The sequence below is a fragment of the Natrix helvetica genome, assembly GCF_964273705.1.
Source record: "Natrix helvetica genome assembly, chromosome: Z".
In the NCBI taxonomy this organism is placed as follows: domain Eukaryota; kingdom Metazoa; phylum Chordata; class Lepidosauria; order Squamata; family Natricidae; genus Natrix; species Natrix helvetica.
In genome coordinates, this window is record NC_138554.1 from 139,185,796 (window position 1) to 139,206,154 (window position 20,359).

General features: G+C 45.5%; 1 protein-coding gene across 1 annotated transcript in view; it reads left to right on the forward strand.

The window, feature by feature from the left end:
• The first annotated feature begins 4,634 nt into the window (after positions 1-4,634).
• ALS2CL (ALS2 C-terminal like) overlaps positions 4,635-20,359 on the forward strand; it is a 51,143-nt gene continuing 35,418 nt past the window's right edge. The window contains exons 1-6 of the mRNA XM_081971719.1: positions 4,635-4,800; positions 7,133-7,310; positions 14,862-14,927; positions 17,584-17,749; positions 18,529-18,657; positions 19,116-19,229. Coding sequence (XP_081827845.1) covers positions 4,695-4,800; positions 7,133-7,310; positions 14,862-14,927; positions 17,584-17,749; positions 18,529-18,657; positions 19,116-19,229 — 759 coding nt within the window. The 5' untranslated portion in view covers positions 4,635-4,694. The remainder of the gene's footprint in view (positions 4,801-7,132; positions 7,311-14,861; positions 14,928-17,583; positions 17,750-18,528; positions 18,658-19,115; positions 19,230-20,359) is intronic.

The following is a 20,359-nucleotide window of genomic DNA, read 5'->3' on the forward strand; positions in this document are numbered from 1 at the left end:
CTGGGAGTTTGCAATCATTGTTAGTGCCTTCCATCTGCCAATCGCCCAAATAGTGATCATGTGACGGTGGGGAGGCTGCGGCAGTCATAACTGCGAGGACCAGTGTTAAGTCCCTTTTTTCAGTGGCGTTGTTAACTTGGAATGGTCGTTAAACAAACGGTGAATCCCTGGGGTTGTTAAGTTAGTCACACAGTCGTTAAGTGAATCTGATTTCCCCCACTGACTTTGCTCATCAGAAGGTCGCAAAAGGGGATCACGTGACCTCCCGGGGACTCTGCAACCGTCATAAGTACGAGTCCATTGCCAAGAGTCTGAAATTTGATTACGGGGCCACGAGGATTCTGCAACCGTCGTAAGTATGAAAAGCAGTCACATTTTTCAGAGCCATTGGAACTTCGGACGGTCACTAAACGAATGCTTGTCACAGACTGCTTGTTTGCCTGTAACCTGTTAAAGGAGCAATTTTACCCTGTGGCTAAGGGATCTTGGAGGTCATCTATTCCAACCCCCCTCCCTCAAGACCCAAAATTCCAATTTAATGTTGGAAATTTCATTTTAATGTATGCCGATTAGCGTCCATTCAAAGTGACAATAAAATAAAGTTATTCTAATCCAGTGATGGCCACCTTTTAGAGACCGAGTGCCCAAACTGCATCCAAAAACCCACTTATTTATCGCAAAGTGTCCACTTGGCAATTTAACCTGAATAATGAGGTTTTACTACCTAAAATAATGATAAACAGGGCAGAGTTCAGCTAATTGTTCTAAGAAAAACGTGCAAATTGAACTTTTATGCCCCCTCATTTTTCCCCCCTGCTTTTGAAATATTACATTTAGCAACAATAAAAAATTTAAACTTTTGTAATATCAATTCTTGTTCCCTCTTTCCCCCTTTCTCTCTTACCCTCCATCTCTTTCTCTTCCTTTCTTTTCCTCCCCCTCTCTCTGTTTCTCTCTTTCCCTCCCTCTTTCTATCCCTCTTTCTCTCCCTTCCTTTCTCTGTCTCTGTGTGTCTCTTTCCCTCTTTCCTTCCCTCTTTCTCTCTCTGCCTCTTTCCCTCACTCCCTCTCTGTTTCTCTCACTCTCTCTCTTTCCCGCCGTCTCTATTTCTCTTTCCCTCTTTCTCTTCCCTCCCTTCTTTCTCTTTCTCTTTCACCTTTCTCCCCTCTCTCTATTTCCCTCTCTACCTCTTTCCCTCCCTCTGTTTCTCTCTTTCCCTTCCTCTTTCTATCTCTGTCTCTGTGTGTCTTTCCCTCTCTCCTCTCTTTCCCTCTCTACCTCTTTCCCTCCCTCTCTGTTTCTCTCTCTCTTTCCTTCCCTCCCTCTGTTTCTCTCTCTTTCCCTCCCTCTCTACCTCTTTTTCTCTCTCTCTTTCATCTCTTTCTCCCCTTTCTCTCTTCCTCTTTCCCTCCCTCTCTCACTCTTTTTCTCTCTTTCTCTTTCACCCCTTTCTTCCCTGTCTCTTTCCCTCCCTTCCTCTCTCTCTCTTTCCCTCTCTATCTCTTTCCCTTCCTCCCTCTGTTTCTCTCTCTTTCCCTCCATCTCTCCCTCTTTTTCTCTCTTTCTCTTTCGCCTCTTTCTCCCCTTTCTTTCCCTCCCTTCTTCTCTCTCTGTCTCTCTCTTTGTCTCTCTCTCTCTTTCCCTTCCTCTGTTTCTTTCCCTCCCTCTCTCCCTCTTTTTCTCTTTCTCTTTCGCCTCTTTCTCCCCCCACTTCTCTATTTCCCTCCTTTCCTCTCTCTTTCCATCTCTCTTTCCCTCTCTCTCTCTTTCCCTCCCTCCTTCTGCTTCTCTCTTTCTCTCCCTCCCTCTTTTTCTCTTTTTCTCTTTCGCCTTTCTCCCCTCTCTCTTTTTCCCTCCCCCCCTTCCTCTCTTTTTCCCTGTCTCTCTCTTTCCGTCTCTCTCTCTTTCCCTCCCTCCCTCTGTTTCTCTCTCTTTCCCTCCCTCTCTCCCTCTTTCTCTCTCTCTCTTTCACCTCTTTCTCCCCCCACTTCTCTATTTCCCTCCCTTCCTCTCTCTTTCCCTGTCTCTCTCTTTCCCACTCTCTCTCTTTCCCTCCCTCCCTCTGTTGCTCTCTTTCTCTTTCGCCTCTTTCTCCCCCCACTTCTCTCTTTCCCTCCCTCAATGGAGCTGGGCTGGGGTCATGGCGTGGTCCCCACAGACAGGGGCTTCTGAGTGTCAACTCTGGCACCTGTGACATACGTTTGCCACCACTGTCTAATCTACTATACCATTCCGTATTTAAATGGGCGTCTATTGCCCTGCCAACTGCTGGGAAGGGGAGAACTGGGTCAGAAATCGCACTCAGTCTTTCTCGCAGCTCTCCAAAATACGGGCAACCCCCGTTGGCTGGCTCAGCTACTTGATTTACACCAATGTGGAGAACGCTGTGTAAAAGATCCACAAGGCACCCCAGGCTTTAGAACTCCATGCCTGAGTAATTAATCACTAAGGAAAGAGGGGCGTTGACACTATACCAGGGCACAGGAAGAGGGTGAGGTCTAGAAACTTTAAAAAAAGGTCTTGCATAATTAACAGGTTGCGTAAGGCCCCGTTGCCCCACCCAAACCTCTTCCAGCTAATCTTCAACTTACAACATTTCATTTACTGACCAAAGTGAAGAACGACACGAAAAAACTTATCTGACAGTCGGTCCCTGCACTTACGACCATTTTCCACACTTACGACCATTGCATCATCCCTGCGATCAGGGGATCCAAACTCAGATGCTTGGGGAAAAGTGACTTACAACCCGCCCTTGCACTTACGACCGTTTTTCACACTTATGACTCTCACAATATTCCCTTGGTCAAGGGAACCAAATTCAGACCCTTGGCAACTGGTTCATATTTATGACGGTCGTAGTGTCCTGGGGTCACATAATCTCCTTTTGCGACCTTCTGATGAAAGAAGTTAATGGAGAAGTCAGATACTTAGCAACTGTGTGACTAACTTAACAACAGCTGTGCAAATAGACAGGATTCACAATTTTCCACACCTTGTTCTAAGGTGCATTCATCCCGTTTGTAGATTTTTGAGGTTGTGGTTGCTATGTTTTTAAAAGAAGGCCAGAAAATAGAATTTGTGTTTGTTCACTGTTTGTGGGTCAGTGTCTCCAGCCTGCTTTCAAAAGATGTTGGGGAAAAATAGAGAGAAAATATCCAAAAGTTTGCAAACTTCCAAAATGGCCCAGCCCATTCGTAATGCCCAAACCAAAACTGTACAAGAGGTTGTGTTGTTAATGAAGACACAATGTCACACCTTGGCCACACACAAGCAAAAAATTGTCATTCTTAACACAATTGTCAATTTGCAATGATGCCTTTGATATCTGCTCAACATCTTTTCCCCACAGCCAAAACCTTCCTGCTACAAGTAGACCTTGACTTACGAGCACGAAATTTCCGTTGATAAGCAAGGAGGTTGTTAAGTGAGTCACATTCAATTTTCCAACTTTTGGTGCCACTGTTCTTAAGCAAATTCCTGCAGTTGTTAAGCGAATCACACCCGATTTTACAAACTCTTTTCCCAAGGTTGTTAAGTGAAATGTTGCTGTTGTTAAGTGAATCATATGGTCATTAAGTGAATCCAGCTTCTCACATTGACTTTGTCAGAAAGTTGCAAAAGGGGATTAGGAGGCCCCAGGATGCCACAACCGTCATAAATTCATGCCAATTGCCAACTGCCCAAATTTTGATTAGGTGGGAATCCTATGATGGTCGTAATTACGAGGACTGGTTGTAAGTCACGTTTTTCAGGTTGGCTATGTATGGAAGGGGGAGAATTGGGTTCAAAGTCATCTTTTCACCCAGTGTATTCATATTTGCATTGCTAGTTGATGTCATTCTGCACACCTGTGAAAAACAGAAACATAATAATACAGTATTAAAAGCAGATGCCACAGACCATAATCAAGATATCCTGGTTTAATTTACTGACTTGACTCACTTGTTTATGTCTCCCCCACCTGTAGAGAAATGTAAAGATGCCCCTGGCACGATAGAAGCATTGAGAAGGGATTGGAGAAGGGATTATTATACAGTCTGGAATTTGATGCCAGTAGAAATAAATTCATAATATACCTGGTTTGGTTTGGTTTAGCACGAGAAATAGGGATAAACATGGATTCTTTTTCTACATCTGGTTATTATGCACCATTCCAATATTTTTCAGCTTAAAGATGTTTGGACTTCAATTCCTAGAATTCCCCAGCTAGCTCTTCTGGGAGTTAAAAATCACCCACCTTAAAATGAAGCTACTTTATCTTAAAGCAGTCTGACTGGGGGATTCTGGGAGCTGAAGTCCACCTATTTTAAATCATGCTGGATGGGGGATTCTGAGAGTGGAAGTCCTCCCCTCTTAAAGCATGATGGCTGGGGGATTCTGGGAGCTGAAGTCCACCTATTTTAAAGCATGATGGCTGGGGGATTCTGGGAGTTGGAGTCCTCCCCTCTTAAAGCAGTCTGACTGGGGGATTCTGGGAGTTGCAGTACACCCTTCTTCATCCTTAACCCCACCACAATCCTTCACATCCTAAATATCAACCCCGCTCCCTTTCCTCTTTCCCGAAGGTCGTTCTGGTGTGAACCATGATTCGGATCAAGCTGAGTTTCATCCTGGTTTGTTTTTGAAGCGTCCCAACCCTTTTGAAACTCCGGCCCACCTCAGTGCCTCTGCTGTCTCTCCTTTCCCAGGAGATGGGCATCAACGAAGTGGCCTCCTCGCTGCTCAGGGCCGAGGAAACGTTCTCAGCACATCTGGCGAGGATCAACACCGTAGTTCTGAAGCCCCTTCTGCAAACAGGTGGGAAGGAGGGGACGCTGCCCCGGGCTCTGGTTCAGCCACTCTTCGTCTGTGCTTTGGATCGAGTCACGTCAGGCGGAGCGGGTTCGAATTTACCATGGGAAATTCTACGTGGATAACAATCTAGTTCTCGACTTACGACCTCAACTGAGCCCATGGTTTGCGTTGCTAAGCGAGACAGTTGTGGGGCGGGTTTTGCCCAGTTTTACGACCTTTCTGGCCACCATTGTTAAATGAATCCCTGCAGAATCCCATCATCGCTGTTGTTCAGTTAGTCAGACGGTCGTTAAATGAATCTGGCTCCCGCTTGTCTGACAATCACAAAAGGGGATCGCATGACACACACACACACACACCAGGACATAGTGACTGTCGTAAGTATGAATCAGTGTCTGAATTTTGATCACGATGCTGCAACGGTCATAAGCCACTTGAACGGTCACTAAATGAATCGTTGTAACTCAAGGATTATCTGTACTTTGCTAGCTGTAGATGATGTTAGGGGATGAACTGGGGAATTTAAGGATGGGACAGTAGGAAACATTGTGGAAAAACAAAGTCCCAAATTTAGGGAGGGTGATAATCCATTAATCCTTTTTCTTCTTTTAAATTTTTTTAAATTTTTTAATATATATTTATATTGTCTTTGCAACACTTCTACATATTTATCTATTTATCTATCTATCTATCTATCTATCTATCTATCTATCTATCTATCTATCTTCTATCATCTATCTTCTTCTATCTTTATCTATCTATCTATCTATCTATCTATCTATCTATCTTCTATCATCTGTCTATCTTCTTCTATCTTTCCTCTATCTATCTATCATCTGTCTATCTATCTATCTATCTATCTATCTATCTATCTATCTATCTATCTTCTATGTATCTATCTATCCATATCATCTCTATCTATCTATCTATCTATCTATCTATCTATCTATCTATCTATCTATCTTCTATCATCTATCTATCTATTTTCTATGTATCTATCAATATATCTCTCTTCTTCTATCAATCAATCTCTCTCTCTATCTATCTATCTATCTATCTATCTATCTATCTATCTATCATCTATCTATCTATACATACATACATCTTATCTCTATATCTCTATTTATTCCATACATCTTATATATATACATTTGATTCTCTTATATTTCTTATTTTGTACTATTTTTATATACAATTTATTTTATATTCCCCCAGCCTCTTGTTAATTCGGCAGTTTTGTATTTATTTTCTAGTCTCTTAATCTTTTTTCTTCCTTTTACTGCTTTCCTATTTTCCCCCTCTTTCCTCTAGCCATTTGTACCATAAGTTCCATACTAAATAATACTCGGATTCCTTTTTGTCCCTTTAGTTCTTTCGTGAGTCTGTCCATTTTTGGGCAACTCCAATACTTTTTTTAATCATGTTTTCTTCTGTTGGGACATGTTTGTTTTTCCAGGTCTGTGTGTATGTGATTCTTGCTGCCATGATGACATGTAGTATTAGGTATTCGGTTTTTTTTCCCCCTCATAGTTCTCTGTAATTATTCCTAATAAGAATACTTCCGGTTTTAATTCTATTGGTTGTGTAATAATCTCTTTTAGCCAGTTTTTTATTTTTGTCAGGTATTTTTTCTACAGTTGGGTTCAGTTGTGATCATAAGTCGAGGACTTTCTGATTAGTCACTTTAAAAAATAGCTGTGCCTCCTTCGAGGATTTTAATTTAACAAAATTTCTCTATGTCGTACTTAGACCACTTTTAACCCACAGGAAAAAGGAAAAAAAATACTTTAATTTTGAGGCTAATATATTATCAGGGTTAACATCCTCTCTGACACATCCACCAGCTAAACCACAAGTAGTCCTTGACTTACAACGGTTCGTTTAGTGACCGTTCGAACTGACAACAGCACTGACAAAAATGACTTACAATTGTTTTTCAAACTTACGACCGTCGCGGAATCCCCGCCATCAAAATTCAGACACTTGGTTACTGACTTGTATTTATGACGGTCGTAGTATCCTGGGGGGTCACGTGATTCCTTTATGCGACTGTCTGACAAGCAAAGCCAATGGAGGAAGCCAGATTCGCTTAACAACTGCCTAACTGACTTAACAATGTTAGTGATTCATTTAACGACTGTGACAAGCAGTGGGCCAAAACGCACTTAACAAATGTTTCGCTGAGCAACTGAAATGTTGGGCTCAATTGTGGTCGTAAGTCGAGGACTACCTGTATACAAGATCACCAAATTTCCTTTGTTTCTGGGGGATTAAAACTTTTTTCCCAAATGGATCCTTTTACCTTATGGGGGTTTCCATTTTTTTGTCTTAAAAGCGTCTTTGGAGAATGTAAAGTTCTTTTCCCTGTTAAACGACCACTTCCAAGCCATCTGGCATCTGACGGAGGAGAACTACAGGACGCTAAAGGAGACGTACAGCACCTCCGAATCCATTGGCGTCCCCAACGTGTATCTCGTCTGCAAAACGGACCTGATCCTGAATGCTTATGTCCAGTAAGTACTACAAAGCCCATCCTGTGGAGAGTTGTGGATGCTTAGCCGTTGTTCAAAGTTTTGTTTATTAATTTATCCAAGCATAAAAGATAAAAATATAATAGGAAGTTGAAACTCAAATAGGGGAAGAAAAGGGGAAGGGAGAGAAGTGTAGGGTAGAAGGGGAAAAAATATAGAATAAGAATGTTAGAATATAGAATAAAAATATTCACTTATAATATTCCAATTGAATTATAAAATTAAAATATAGAATAAGAATTTTATAATGTTCTCATTGAATTATAAAATTAAAATATAGAATAATATTATAATGTTCTGATTGAATTATAAAATTAAAATAAAGAATAACAATATTCACATATTACGATTTAATTGTAGAATTAAAACGTAGAATAACAATATTCACTTATAATATTCTAATTGAAATAAAATTAAAATATAGAATAAGAATATTATCTTACTCTATTGAATCATTTGGTGCAGTAGAATAGGATAATAAGATGTAACCTCAAATTTTTACTTTTATACAATAGTATATACAGAAAATCCTCAACTTACGACCACAATTGAGCCCCAAATTTCTGTTGCTAAGCAAGACAATTAAGTACATTTTGCCCCGTTTTATGGCCTTTCTTGCTACAGTTGCTAAGTGAATCTCTGCAGTTGTTAAATGAGTCACATGGTTGTTAAGTGAATCTGGCTTCCCCACTGACTTTGCTTGTCAGAAGGTCGTAAAAGGTGACCCCGGGACACCAAGACCGTCATAAATACGAGTCTGTTACCAAGCGGTTGAATTTTACATGGCCGTGGGGGGGATTTTCATGGAGCGGATGCTGCCACAGTCGTAAGTGTGAAAAAACAGACATAAATCCCTTTTTCAGGCCCGTTACAACTTTGATCAGTCACTAAACCAACCGTTGTAAATTGAGGATTACCTGATACCATATAGATCATGTTTGAAAACTCGATTGCGATCGGGAAGAAGCAAAAACGCGAAAAGATTCTCTTGAGCGCAGCCGATTTTCGATCAATGGACATCTGCCTCTTAATCAGGAGGTTGAAAGAAATGGGTTTTTAGGGGCCACATTTTGTGGCCCGAAAAAGTTTCGAGAAAGTTAGCAAGGTTCCCACTTCTCTTTGAAACAGTTTTTGCGTGCCCAGTGATAATATGTCTTGGACAGACCGTGAGAATTTTTGTTTTTCCTTTTTTCTCTACTCGCTTCCTCCTCTGCAACTCAGGATCTGACTGTTAGATATTAACATATATCGGGGAAAGTCTTCCCTCTGGTCCGCTCCTACAGCGGGAAACAGGTATCCCTCTGATTGGTCGAGGGGCGTACCCAATCCCTATAAAAGGGGAACCCTCCGACTACCGAACAAGCTGGATCACTACTATTACTAATAAAGAGCTGTTAAGTCACTTCGTGTCCGCAGTCTGTCTCTCGTTGCCCAGATCTAACATTGGCGACGAAGGTGGGATTGAGAGACAGATAGGACGAAGAACGCTACTCCAGAATCTCCGGATTTGATCCAGCCCAGGAATTCGGCAGCAATTCCGACAGCCATCTCAGATCACCGCAGCGCGGCAAATTCAAACTGAGAAGATGGCGATGCATGCTCCCCCCGCTCCTTTCGACCCAGAAAACGACGAATGGGAAGCTTTCATGATTCGTTTCGAGTGTTTCCTCGAAGCAAACGAATACACGGGGATCACCGATGCGAGGAAGAAAAACATCTTCCTCGGCTACTGCGGAAAGGAAGTCTTCAATACGGCCAGAGACCTCACTGCGCCTACTCCAATACAGGCAGTATCGTGGACGACGTTGCAACAAACTCTGCAAACTCATTACGCGCCAAAACCTTCCCGCCATGTCTGCCGCAAGGAATTCAACATGAGGACTCAGAAGGCGGGAGAATCAATCAATCAATATGTTGCAGCCCTACGAAAGGCAGCAGCTCACTGCGAATACAGAGATTTGGAAGAGCACATCTTAGAGCGGCTCATCTGTGGGGTAAGAGACATTTCGTTGCAAAAGAAGATGTTGGCAAACCCGAATTTAACCCTACAGGCAGCGTTAAACGAAGCAAGAGCGTCAGAATCAGCGGAGAAATCAGCGGTGACCATACAACGAGGGGCCAGCGCATACCAGCCAGCACCGAGACAAACCAGAGTTCATTATGAGGACACAAGCCCCGAATACGAGAATCCCGAGTTCGAGGACAGTCACCTGATGCAGAGCAGTCACTTGAGGCCTGGGGGGAGACCCGGATCCCGTTTGCCGCCCTGCGCAAGCTGCGGAGGGAATCACCCCAGGTCTACTTGCAGGTTCAGGAACGTTGTTTGTTCGCACTGCAACAAACTTGGGCACATCGCACGAGTGTGCCGGAGCGGAGTCCCTGCCTCACGGCAGCCACCCATGTACCGCCAACAGAAGCCCAACCCAGGGGCTTGGCGAAACCAAAAAGGGCGCCCAGAGAGAAATCCACAAGTGTTTACCCAGAGAGAAAATTTCCAAAGAGCTGAACGAGCGTATTCCCAGAGAGATTACTCACAAGAAAGTGAGCGAGCGTATCCCCAGAGAGAATACACACAAAGAGCTGAAAGAGCGTTCTATCAAGACGTTCAACGAGAGTATTTGCAGGATGTTGACGGTGAGATAGAGTTGACCCAGAGAGAGGAGTTGCGAACGTATCTCACCACAATACATCAGGTACGCCCTAAGCGACCAAAAAGGCTGAGAGTCACAGTCCTCTTGGAGGGCTCACCCTGCGAGCTAGAAGTTGACACAGGATCAACCCTGACGATCATTTCATGGGCATCCATGAAACAGGCTATCCCTAGCCTCAGAAAGAGCCAACTACACGCCCCAGACGTCCTGCTACGAGACTACCAGGGGAACCAAGTCCCCATCGTGGGCCAAGGCACATTCCACATCCGTTTCAAGGACATCGAAGCCCAGCTGCCCGTGACCATCGCCAGCGCGCCATTGCAGAACCTTCTGGGGCTTGATTGGTTTGAAGCCCTGGGGTTAGAAGTCACCGGGATCAACGCCGTAAGAAACAGCAGCGCTGAACAGATTTTTAAGGAATTCGAGGATGTGTTCAGCCCCGGTCTTGGTAAGTATGTGGGTAAACCAATATCATTCAGTTTAGACCCTAAAGTGGCGCCAATCCGACTTAAACCAAGACGAGTGCCTTTTGCACTCCGCCCTAAAATAGACAAAGAGATAGATAAGTTAGTGGAGCAAGGAATCCTTGAGCCGGTAGATCACGCGCGCTGGGAAACGCCCATCGTGACCCCAGTCAAGCCAGACGGATCAGTCCGCATCTGCGCGGACTATAAGTGTACAATTAATGTCGCGCTACAACAGAGCGCATATCCTGTGCCAGTAGTACAGCACTTATTGCACTCGTTGGGACCAGGAAAGGTATTTGCAAAGTTGGACATGGCACAAGCTTACCAGCAACTGCCAGTTGATAGCGCCACAGCGGAGGCCCAAACTATAGTGACGCATAGAGGAGCATTCAAATGCAACCGGCTACAATTTGGCGTAAGCATTGCCCCAGGACTGTTCCAGAGCGTCATGGAACGACTGTTGCAAGGGATACCAGGAGTCGTCCCCTATTTTGACGACATCTTGGTGTCAGCTGCAAACGAGGAGCAATTGAACAAAAGAGTCAGATCTGTTTTGGCCAGAATCAGAGAAAAGGGTCTCCGCCTTAAAAAAGAAAAATGCCAAATTAACGTGCCTAGCGTAGAATTCCTGGGTTATAGAATCGATGGTCAGGGAATACACCCCACTTCAAAGAAAATTAAGGCGATCCAGGACGCCCCCACACCACGAAATCAGACCGAGTTGCAGGCTTTCCTCGGATTACTTAACTTCTACAGCGTTTTTCTGAGGCAGAAAGCGACCGTTGCTGAGCCACTACACCGTCTACTCCAGAGGAACGCACCATGGAAATGGGGACGATCAGAAGCTGCAGCTTTCGCCGGGGTAAAGCGCCTGCTCACCACTGACTCACTGCTTGTTCAATACAGCCAGACCCTACCGCTGGTATTGACCTGCGACGCATCACCTTTCGGAGTTGGAGCAGTCCTCAGCCACAGGATGCCCGACGGAAAAGAAGCACCCATCGCGTTCTACTCCAGGACTCTTTCATCGGCCGAAAGGAATTACAGCCAAATGGACAGGGAAGCGCTGGCTGCCGTCGCGGGAGTAAAGCGTTTCCACGAATACCTCTATGGACGTGATTTTGAACTAATCACAGATCACAAACCGCTGTTGGGACTTTTGGCGGGAAACCGCCCCACTCCGGTCTCCCTTTCTCCTCGCATGACCAGGTGGACTGTTTTCCTGGCTGCGTATTCATACAAATTGATACATCGACCGGGCTCCACTCTTGGACACGCAGACGCACTCAGCCGTTGCCCATTACCTGACATTCTGCCAGACCCCACTCCAGAAGTACCGGTATTGCTCATTGACTGTTTGGATTCAGGACCGGTTTCTTCCTACGATGTTGCAAGGTTCTCCTCTAAAGACAATTTAATAAAGCAAGTTCAAACTTGGGTTTGGAGGGGGTGGCCAAAGGGAAATGTGGGCCCGGAATTCAAAATGTTTTGGTCAAAACGGGACGAGCTCTCAGTATTACAAGGATGTTTGTTGTGGGGGGATCGAGTTGTTATTCCGTATGCTTTACGTAAAAATGTACTAGATGCTTTACATATGGGTCATCCGGGGATTGTTAGAATGAAGGCGTTAGCAAGAAGTTACGTGTGGTGGCCAAACATGGACAAAGAAATAGAGGAGTGGGTGGCCACTTGTGACCCATGCCAGGAATCAAGACCAGCACCCCCGGAAGCGCCCGCCACAGAATGGGAGAAACCCAAAGCACCCTGGTCGCGAATACACATCGATTTCGCAGGGCCATTCCAAGGTCAGACTTTCTTTATAGTTGTAGATGCATACTCAAAATGGCTAGATGTAGTCCTAATGATTTCAACCACGGCAGAGGCAGTCGTAAAGGTTCTACGGCGACTCTTCGCCACCCATGGCCTGCCAGATCTCCTCGTATCCGATAACGGGCCCCAATTCACGGCCATGCAGTTTGAAACATTTTTAGCAGGGTTGGGAATCCGGCATGCCCTCATCGCGCCATTCCATCCAGCATCAAACGGACAGGCGGAGAGAATGGTGCGATTCGCAAAAGAGGCCCTCGCCAGGATGGGTCCAGCTGATTGGCAAACACGCATTGACCATTACCTCCTCATTCAACACATTACCCCGAGCGCAACGACGGGTAGGAGCCCCGCTGAACTACTCATGGGTCGTCGACTACGGTCTCACCTAGACCGGCTCCACCCGAATTACTCTGCCACGGCTCCCCCAGACTCTACAAGTAAGATCCGGTTTTTCAGAGTAGGGGATTCAGTTTACGCTCACAACTACACGGGGGGGACATTGTGGATGCCGGCAAAGGTCATTGGCATCACAGGTCCACGATCGTATTTGCTAGAGCTAGAAGATGGGCGGAATTGGAAAAGGCACATCGATCAACTACGGGGTCGCCTAGCACACTCCAACCTTCGAAATGAAGACGAAAGTTTCCTGTCTACGGAAAGTCAGCCACAAGAAAACCCCATCGTAGGAAACAACGACGCCGGCGAGCCAAGCGTAGAACAAGACTACACGCACGTAGCAGAGCAACCCCCAGACAACGCAGCCGAACAAACTCCTGAACGCCCGAGCAACGAAGGCACAAGACCTCCAGAACGGGAAATAGAAAAAGTACCCGATCCTGCAACTACTTCGAACCAACCCGAAACCAGTCCTGCAACCACTTCAAGCCAACCCGAACTACGACGTTCCTCCCGAGCAAGACAAACACCCACCTACCTAAAAGATTATGTTACCTACCGCAACGTCCCATCTAGGAGGGGAGGGATGTTAGATATTAACATATATCGGGGAAAGTCTTCCCTCTGGTCCGCTCCTACAGCGGGAAACAGGTATCCCTCTGATTGGTCGAGGGGCGTACCCAATCCCTATAAAAGGGGAACCCTCCGACTACCGAACAAGCTGGATCACTACTATTACTAATAAAGAGCTGTTAAGTCACTTCGTGTCCGCAGTCTGTCTCTCGTTGCCCAGATCTAACACTGACCTTCTGTGTCTCCTCTCCATAATGGAGGAGTAGGCCGTGTGCAGCCTTGCTAGACCAACTCAAATAACTCAGAGTTTCCCCATTCCCAGCTTCCCTCCTAAATGCAGGCAGTCCTGGGGGATTCTGGGAGTGGAAGTTCATCCCTCTTAAAGCATGCTGGATGGGGGATTCTGGGAGTGGAAGTCCTCCCCTCTTAAAGCATAGCTGGATGGGGGATTCTGGGAGTGGAAGTCCTCCCCTCTTAAAGCATAGCTGGATGGGGGATTCTGGGAGTGGAAGTCCTCCCCTCTTAAAGCATGCTGGATGGGGGATTCTGGGAGTGGAAGTCCTCCCCTCTTAAAGCATAGCTGGATGGGGAATTCTGGGAGTGGAAGTCCTCCCCTCTTAAAGCATAGCTAGATGGGGGATTCTGGGAGTGGAAGTCTACCCCTCTTAAAGCATAGCTGGATGGGGGAATCTGGGAGTGGAAGTCCTCCCCTCTTAAAGCATAGTTGGATGGGGGATTCTGGGAGTTGAAGTCCTCCCCTCTTAAAGCATGCTGGATGGGGGATTCTGGGAGTGGAAGTCCTCCCCTCTTAAAGCATGCTGGATGGGGGATTCTGGGAGTGGAAGTCTACCCTCTTAAAGCATAGCTGGATGGGGGATTCTGGGAGTGGAAGTCCTCCCCTCTTAAAGCATTCTGGCTGGGGGATTCTGGGAGTGGAAGTCCTCCCCTCTTAAAGCATGCTGGCTGGGGGATTCTGGGAGTGGAAGTCCTCCCCTCTTAAAGCATGCTGGCTGGGGGATTCTGGGAGTGGAAGTCCTCCCCTCTTAAAGCATGCTGGCTGGGGGATTCTGGGAGTGGAAGTCCTCCCCTCTTAAAGCATGCTGGCTGGGGGATTCTGGGAGTAGAAGTCCTCCCCTCTTAAAGCATGCTGGATGGGGGATTCTGGGAGTTGGAGTCCTCCCCTCTTAAAGCATGCTGGCTGGGGGATTCTGGGAGTGGAAGTCCTCCCCTCTTAAAGCATCCTGACTGGGGGATTCTGGGAGTGGAAGTCCTCCCCTCTTAAAGCATTGCTGGATGGGGGATTCTGGGAGTGGAAGTCCTCCCCTCTTAAAGCATGCTGGCTGGGGGATTCTGGAAGTGGAAGTCCTCCCCTCTTAAAGCATCCTGACTGGGGGATTCTGGGAGTGGAAGTCCTTCCCTCTTAAAGCATGATGGCTGCAGGATTCTGGGAGTTGGAGTCCTCCCCTCTTAAAGCATTGCTGGATGGGGGATTCTGGGAGTGGAAGTCCTCCCCTCTTAAAGCATGATGGCTGGGGAATTCTGGGAGTCGAAGTCCAGTCATCTTACAGTGGCCAAGAGCAATAACAGACTTCTGTCTTTCTTTGTTTAACCTACAGATACTTTTTCACATTTGGTACTTGCGTGGTGTTGCAAAATTTTGAGCAGGCATCCAGGAGTAAAAGGTGAGTAAAGGAGTATACCAGTTCCCCTTTTGGTCTGCAAAACTAAAAATGCTTCTGGTTTTGCTGGAAATCTTTTTGCAGCTTGTTCCTAAGGAGAGCAAAATCGTGATATGGCAAGTATAGCATATTTGGAGATTTAAATTGTGTGAAATATTGCATGATCCCTTTTAAAGGAAAGGAAAAAAATGGATTGGGCTCCAAATCTTTTCCAGGCCAGATGTTTTTTAATGATTGATTGGTGGTTTGGAATCCTAACAAAAAGAAAAGAACAAAACAGACAAAAAAAAACAATGTTAGAAATACATCCATTATTAAAGGTAAATGTAAAGGTTCCCCTTGCACATACTGTATGTGCTAGTCGTTCCTGACTCTAGGGGGCGCTGCTCATCTCCATTTCAAAGCCAAAGAGCCAGCGCTGTCCAAAGATGTCTCTGTGGTCATGTGGCCGGCATGACTAAACATAAGGTGACCAACTTTTTTACAATGAAAAGGAGGACAAAACACGTTCTATTGTCCAAAATGCTAAGGTGATCAACATTTTTACAATGAAAAGGAGGACAAATAAATTGGAAAAAATATATCGTAAATAAAAGAAATATTTTATTCATTGCAACAATAACACACTAAAATATGATATATGCATAATAAAAACATTTGCAACATTTTATATTGTAATTATGCTTACATGCCTGTTAATTATTATTTAAATGAGTACTTTTCCATTGAATTAATATTTTTTGTCAATGTATCATCTTCTAACAATATATTGGAAATATCTGAACAAGAAATATCCTTCATATTGAATTTCACGGCAAGTGCTGCAGCTAGAGTATCAACATTCAATCTCGATTTCTCACTTGTCGAAAAATCATTGGCAATTGAAAAAAACTCTGCATTAGTTCCAGGGCAGCACAACGTAAATTGAACAAGTATAAATAAATGTTCACATGGAATATGTTCATTTTTGAAATGGCTGAAAATATCCACCCATCTTTTATCAATTTCAACATGTTGATTTTCCCATTGTATTAATTTTTCAGAATTTAAATATACATTCAGTCTTCTAATTTCTTCAAAGACACTATTGCCGTCTATTTTAATGTCTAGCATTTCTTTAGATAAAAATTCAACACAAGATTCAATATCTGTTCAATATACTTGCGATGAAGTAAAAAAAACACCATTAAAAACTGTCTAATAAAACGTGAATTGTACTTACCTCTGTATAATTGAATATTCACTGAGAAAGAAATAATTACCGTGAGTCATTCAATTGCCGACGTGCCGTGAGTCTACTGCATGCGTATGTGCCGTGTAGTGTTTTGGTAAGAAGTAAACAAAGCCACTTGCACGCGGCGCTCTCTCTCAAGGTCTCCGGTGCGGAGCGCATGCGTCTCATAATTGCGTCTTATACCGCACTATACCGAGTCTTGACGAATTGTCATGTCAAATACAAATACGTCACATAACGCGCAACAGATTAGTCTTCAAATATCGAAAAGGAGGACATGTATGAGGACACTTTTCGAGGGAAGACAGAACTTACAAAAGAAGGACTGTCCTCCCTAAAGGAGGACGGTTGGTCACCTTACTAAACATCGAAGGCGCATGGAACGCTGTTACTTTCCCACCAAAGGTGGTTCCTATTTTTCTACTTGCATTTTTTACGTGCTTTTGAACTGCTAGGTTGGCAGAAGCATGCATTCTTAAGAAAGATAAAATTAAGAAAAAGAACACAGAAGGCCGTAATTTGATACAGGCAGTTCTTGACTTACAATAATTCATTTAGTGACCATTTGAAATTATGACTTCAAAAAGAGTTATAAAAAGAGTTATGACCATTTCCCACACTTAACCACCGTTACAACAACCCCATGGTCATGTAATCAAAATTCAGGTGCTTGGTTAAAAAAATGTGTGTGAAACCTTAAATGGCCAGAAAAAATAAGAAAAATTAATGGATAACTCAGACCAGGGATTAGGAGAGAAGAAAGTAATAGAGGGTTTAGTTGAAGGACAAGAATAGGGAGGAAAAAGGAATGGAAAATGAAAAACAGCTAGAGGTTTTCACTGGAGTAAAATAGACTAATAGATGAATGAGGGAATGTTAATTTGGATTAATTTCGAAGGGGCAATTAATGATATTGTAGATGTATTAAAAAGAAAATAAAGGGAAAAGGGAAAATATGGAAAGAGAATAATAGAGCTGAAATTGGAACAGAATTATGATGTAAAATGGATTATATACATGGGAAAATGTAAAAAAAAAAACGGACAATACTTTGTTCATAAATATGTATGTGTAACAATTTTTTTTAAAAAAAGAAATGAGTAAAAAAAAAAATTCAGATGCTTGGCAACTGACTCGTATTTATGACAGTTGAAGTGCCCTGATCCCCTTTTGCAACCTTCTGACGTGCAAAGTCGATGGGGGAAGCCAGATTCACTTAACAACCATGTGATTAACTGAAGCGATTCACTTAACAACCGTGGCAAAGAAAGGTCATATATAGGTTTCGTTGCAAAATTTCTATTGGTTGAGGGATTTCAATATTTGACGGAAAGGGGAATTTTTTTTAAAAAAAAAATCTGAACTTTCTTTGGATGGTTTCCAGATTGACAGCTCTGGGGTCTTGCTATTTCCTTCTGATTGCAGCGATCTCTGGAAGTTGCATAAACCCTCCCTGCAGGAATTCCTGGCCGACTTCTCCCCTAACAGCTGCCTGGCCATAGGGCTTTACACGGTGTTGCAGAAGCCGTTCCGGGACCACCTCCAGCGATATGCCTGCGTCCTCGCCAAACTCAAGACAGCCACCGGCCAGGTAGAACATCTGCAGCAGGATACACCTGTCCGTGGAGTCCTGGCTGCTCTGTGAGGTTTGGGGTTGACTTGCAAATGTTTCATGATCCTACTTGATTACATCACCAGTGCTAGAAGGGAGTGGGGTTCTAACTTCTGGCACTGATGATGTTATATAGTTGGGTCATGAAACGTCTGCAAGAAAGGAATCAAGCTCAGAGAGCGTCAAGGACCCCACAGTCCTTTCCCCTCCTCCTCCTCTTCCTCCTCCTCCTCTTCACTTTTCTCTTTTTCCTCTCTCCTCCTCCATTACAAACCTCACTCCCTCCTAGCACTGATGATGTTCCCTATTTGGGTCATGAAACGTCTTCACGAAAATCAACAAGCTCAGAGAGCATCCAGGACCCCACAATCCTTTTCCCCTCCTCCTCCTCCTCCTCTTCTCCCCTCTCCTCCTCCTGTTCAGAAACCCCACTCCCTCCTAGCACTGATGATGTTCCCTAGTTGGGTCATGAAACGTCTTCACGAAAATCACCAAGCTCAGAGAGTACCCAGGACCTCTTAGTCACCCTCCTCCTCCCCCTCCCACCTACAAAACCTACTCCCTTCTAGTACTGATGATGTTACCTAATTGGGTGATGAGATGTCTTTAAGAAAACAACCAGGCTTAGAGAGTGCCAAGGATCCTGCTGTCCTCCTCCCCGCCCCTACAGCTAGTTGGACCCACTCAGAGTTCACAGGGACTGTGTGAATCTGAAACCCGGAGCTGAACCAGCTCCGTTTATGCGTTTCTCTCCACAGAGCTTAGAGAAGGAAGAAATCTCCAATGCTTCCGAAAAGTTTGCAAAGCTGCGTTCGTATGTCAGCCGAATCATAGACGAAGCTGGCTTCACCGCCGCGTTGTGGAAGACCGTGGGAACCAAGTTCACGGTGCGTTCTTGAGAATGAATGGATGGTTGGGTGTGGCCAGGAGGGTGGCAGGCAGCGCTCGTCCTCCTGCACTCCCCTAGGAGCAAAATGAGGGCTGCGGGGGGGGGGCTTGGCCCATTTTGGGCCTAGTAGTCCCCCCCCACTTACCTGGGGGCCAAAATGGGGTGCATGGGGATTCCTGGTAGGGGTGGGGAGGGGAGGGGCATGGCCAGCCAGCAATTTAGCTACCGGTTCAGCCGAAGTGGTGTGAGACGCTTGAATCACACCACTGGATGCTGCCACCGTCATAAATACGAGTCGATTGCCCAGCGTCCCAATTTGGATCACGTGACCCTGGGGACGATGCAACAGTTGTATATGTGAAAAACAATTGTAAGCCACTTTTTTCAGTGCCGTCGGAACTTTGACGGTCGCTACCCGAACTGCTGTTATTGGAGGACTGCTTGTATGTCTCTTAGGACGTCCTTTGCACACCCGAGAGACGGTTGCTGGAAGACAGTGAAAACCTCCCCATCTTCACCAGCAGGACGGACCGGATCCTCCTCTTTAACGACGCTCTGGTCTTAGTCCAGGTAAGATGGCAGGAGGGTCTTTGGGCGCCCTCCGTTTGGGACAGGCAGCTCTCTGGCCTCCTCTGTGGCCACAAAAGGTCGCCTCCCCCAGGGATCCACTTACTGGGTCTCTATTCCACCTCTGTTATTCTTTATCCATGACTCAAGGCAAGGAAGGTACCTTCCCCCTACTCCTGTTCCCCCCCCCCCCAACGATCTTATGAGGTGGACTGGGTTGAAAGAGAGAGAGAGAGAGGGAGAAGCAAGCTTTCGTAGCTAAGGCGGGACTAGAACTCATTCAGTTTGGTACTAGAAAGCAATTTCCTTCCCCCTCCACTTCTTCCTCCTCCTCTTCCTTCTCCCCTCCTCCTCCTTCTCTTCTTCCTCAATCCTTCTTCTCCCCTCCTCCTCCATCCCCCTCCTTTGGCTTCTCCTTCTCCTCCTTCTCTTCCTCTCTTCCACTTCTTCCTCCTCCCCCTCTCTTCTCTTCTTCCTCCCTCCTTCTTCTCCCCTCCTCCCCATCCCCCTCTTTTTCCTCCTCTTCTCCTTCACTTCCTCCCCCTCTCCTCCTCCTTCTTCCTCCCTCCTTCTTCTCTCCTCCTTCTCCATCCCCTCCTCTTCTCCTTCTCCTCCACTTCCTCCCCCTCTCCTCCTCCTTCTTCCTCCCTCCTTCTCCATCCCCTCTTCTTCCTTCTCTTCCTCCCACTCTCCTCCTCCTTCTCTTTTTCCTCCTTCTTCTCCCACCTCCTCCATCCCCTCTTCTTCCTCCTTCTCCTTCTCCCTTCCTCTCCTCCACTTCTTCCTCCTCCCCCTCTCTTCTCCTCCTCCTCCCCTCCTCCTCCTCCTCTTCTTTCTCCCTCCTTCTTCTCCCCACCTTCTCCATCCCCCTCCTTCTGCTTCTCCCTCTCCTCCCTCTCTTCCTCTCCTCCACTTCTTCATCCTCCTTCTCTTCTCCTATTCCTCCCCCTCTCCTCCTCTCCTTCTCGTTTTCCTCCCTCCTCCTTCTCCCCTCCTCCTCCATCCCCCTCTTCTTCCACCTCTTCTCCTTCTCCTCTTCTTCCTCTCCCTCTCCTCCTCCTTCTCGTCTTCCTCCCTCCTCCTTCTCCCCTCCTCCTCCATCCCCCTCTTCTTTCTCCTGCCACTCCTCCACT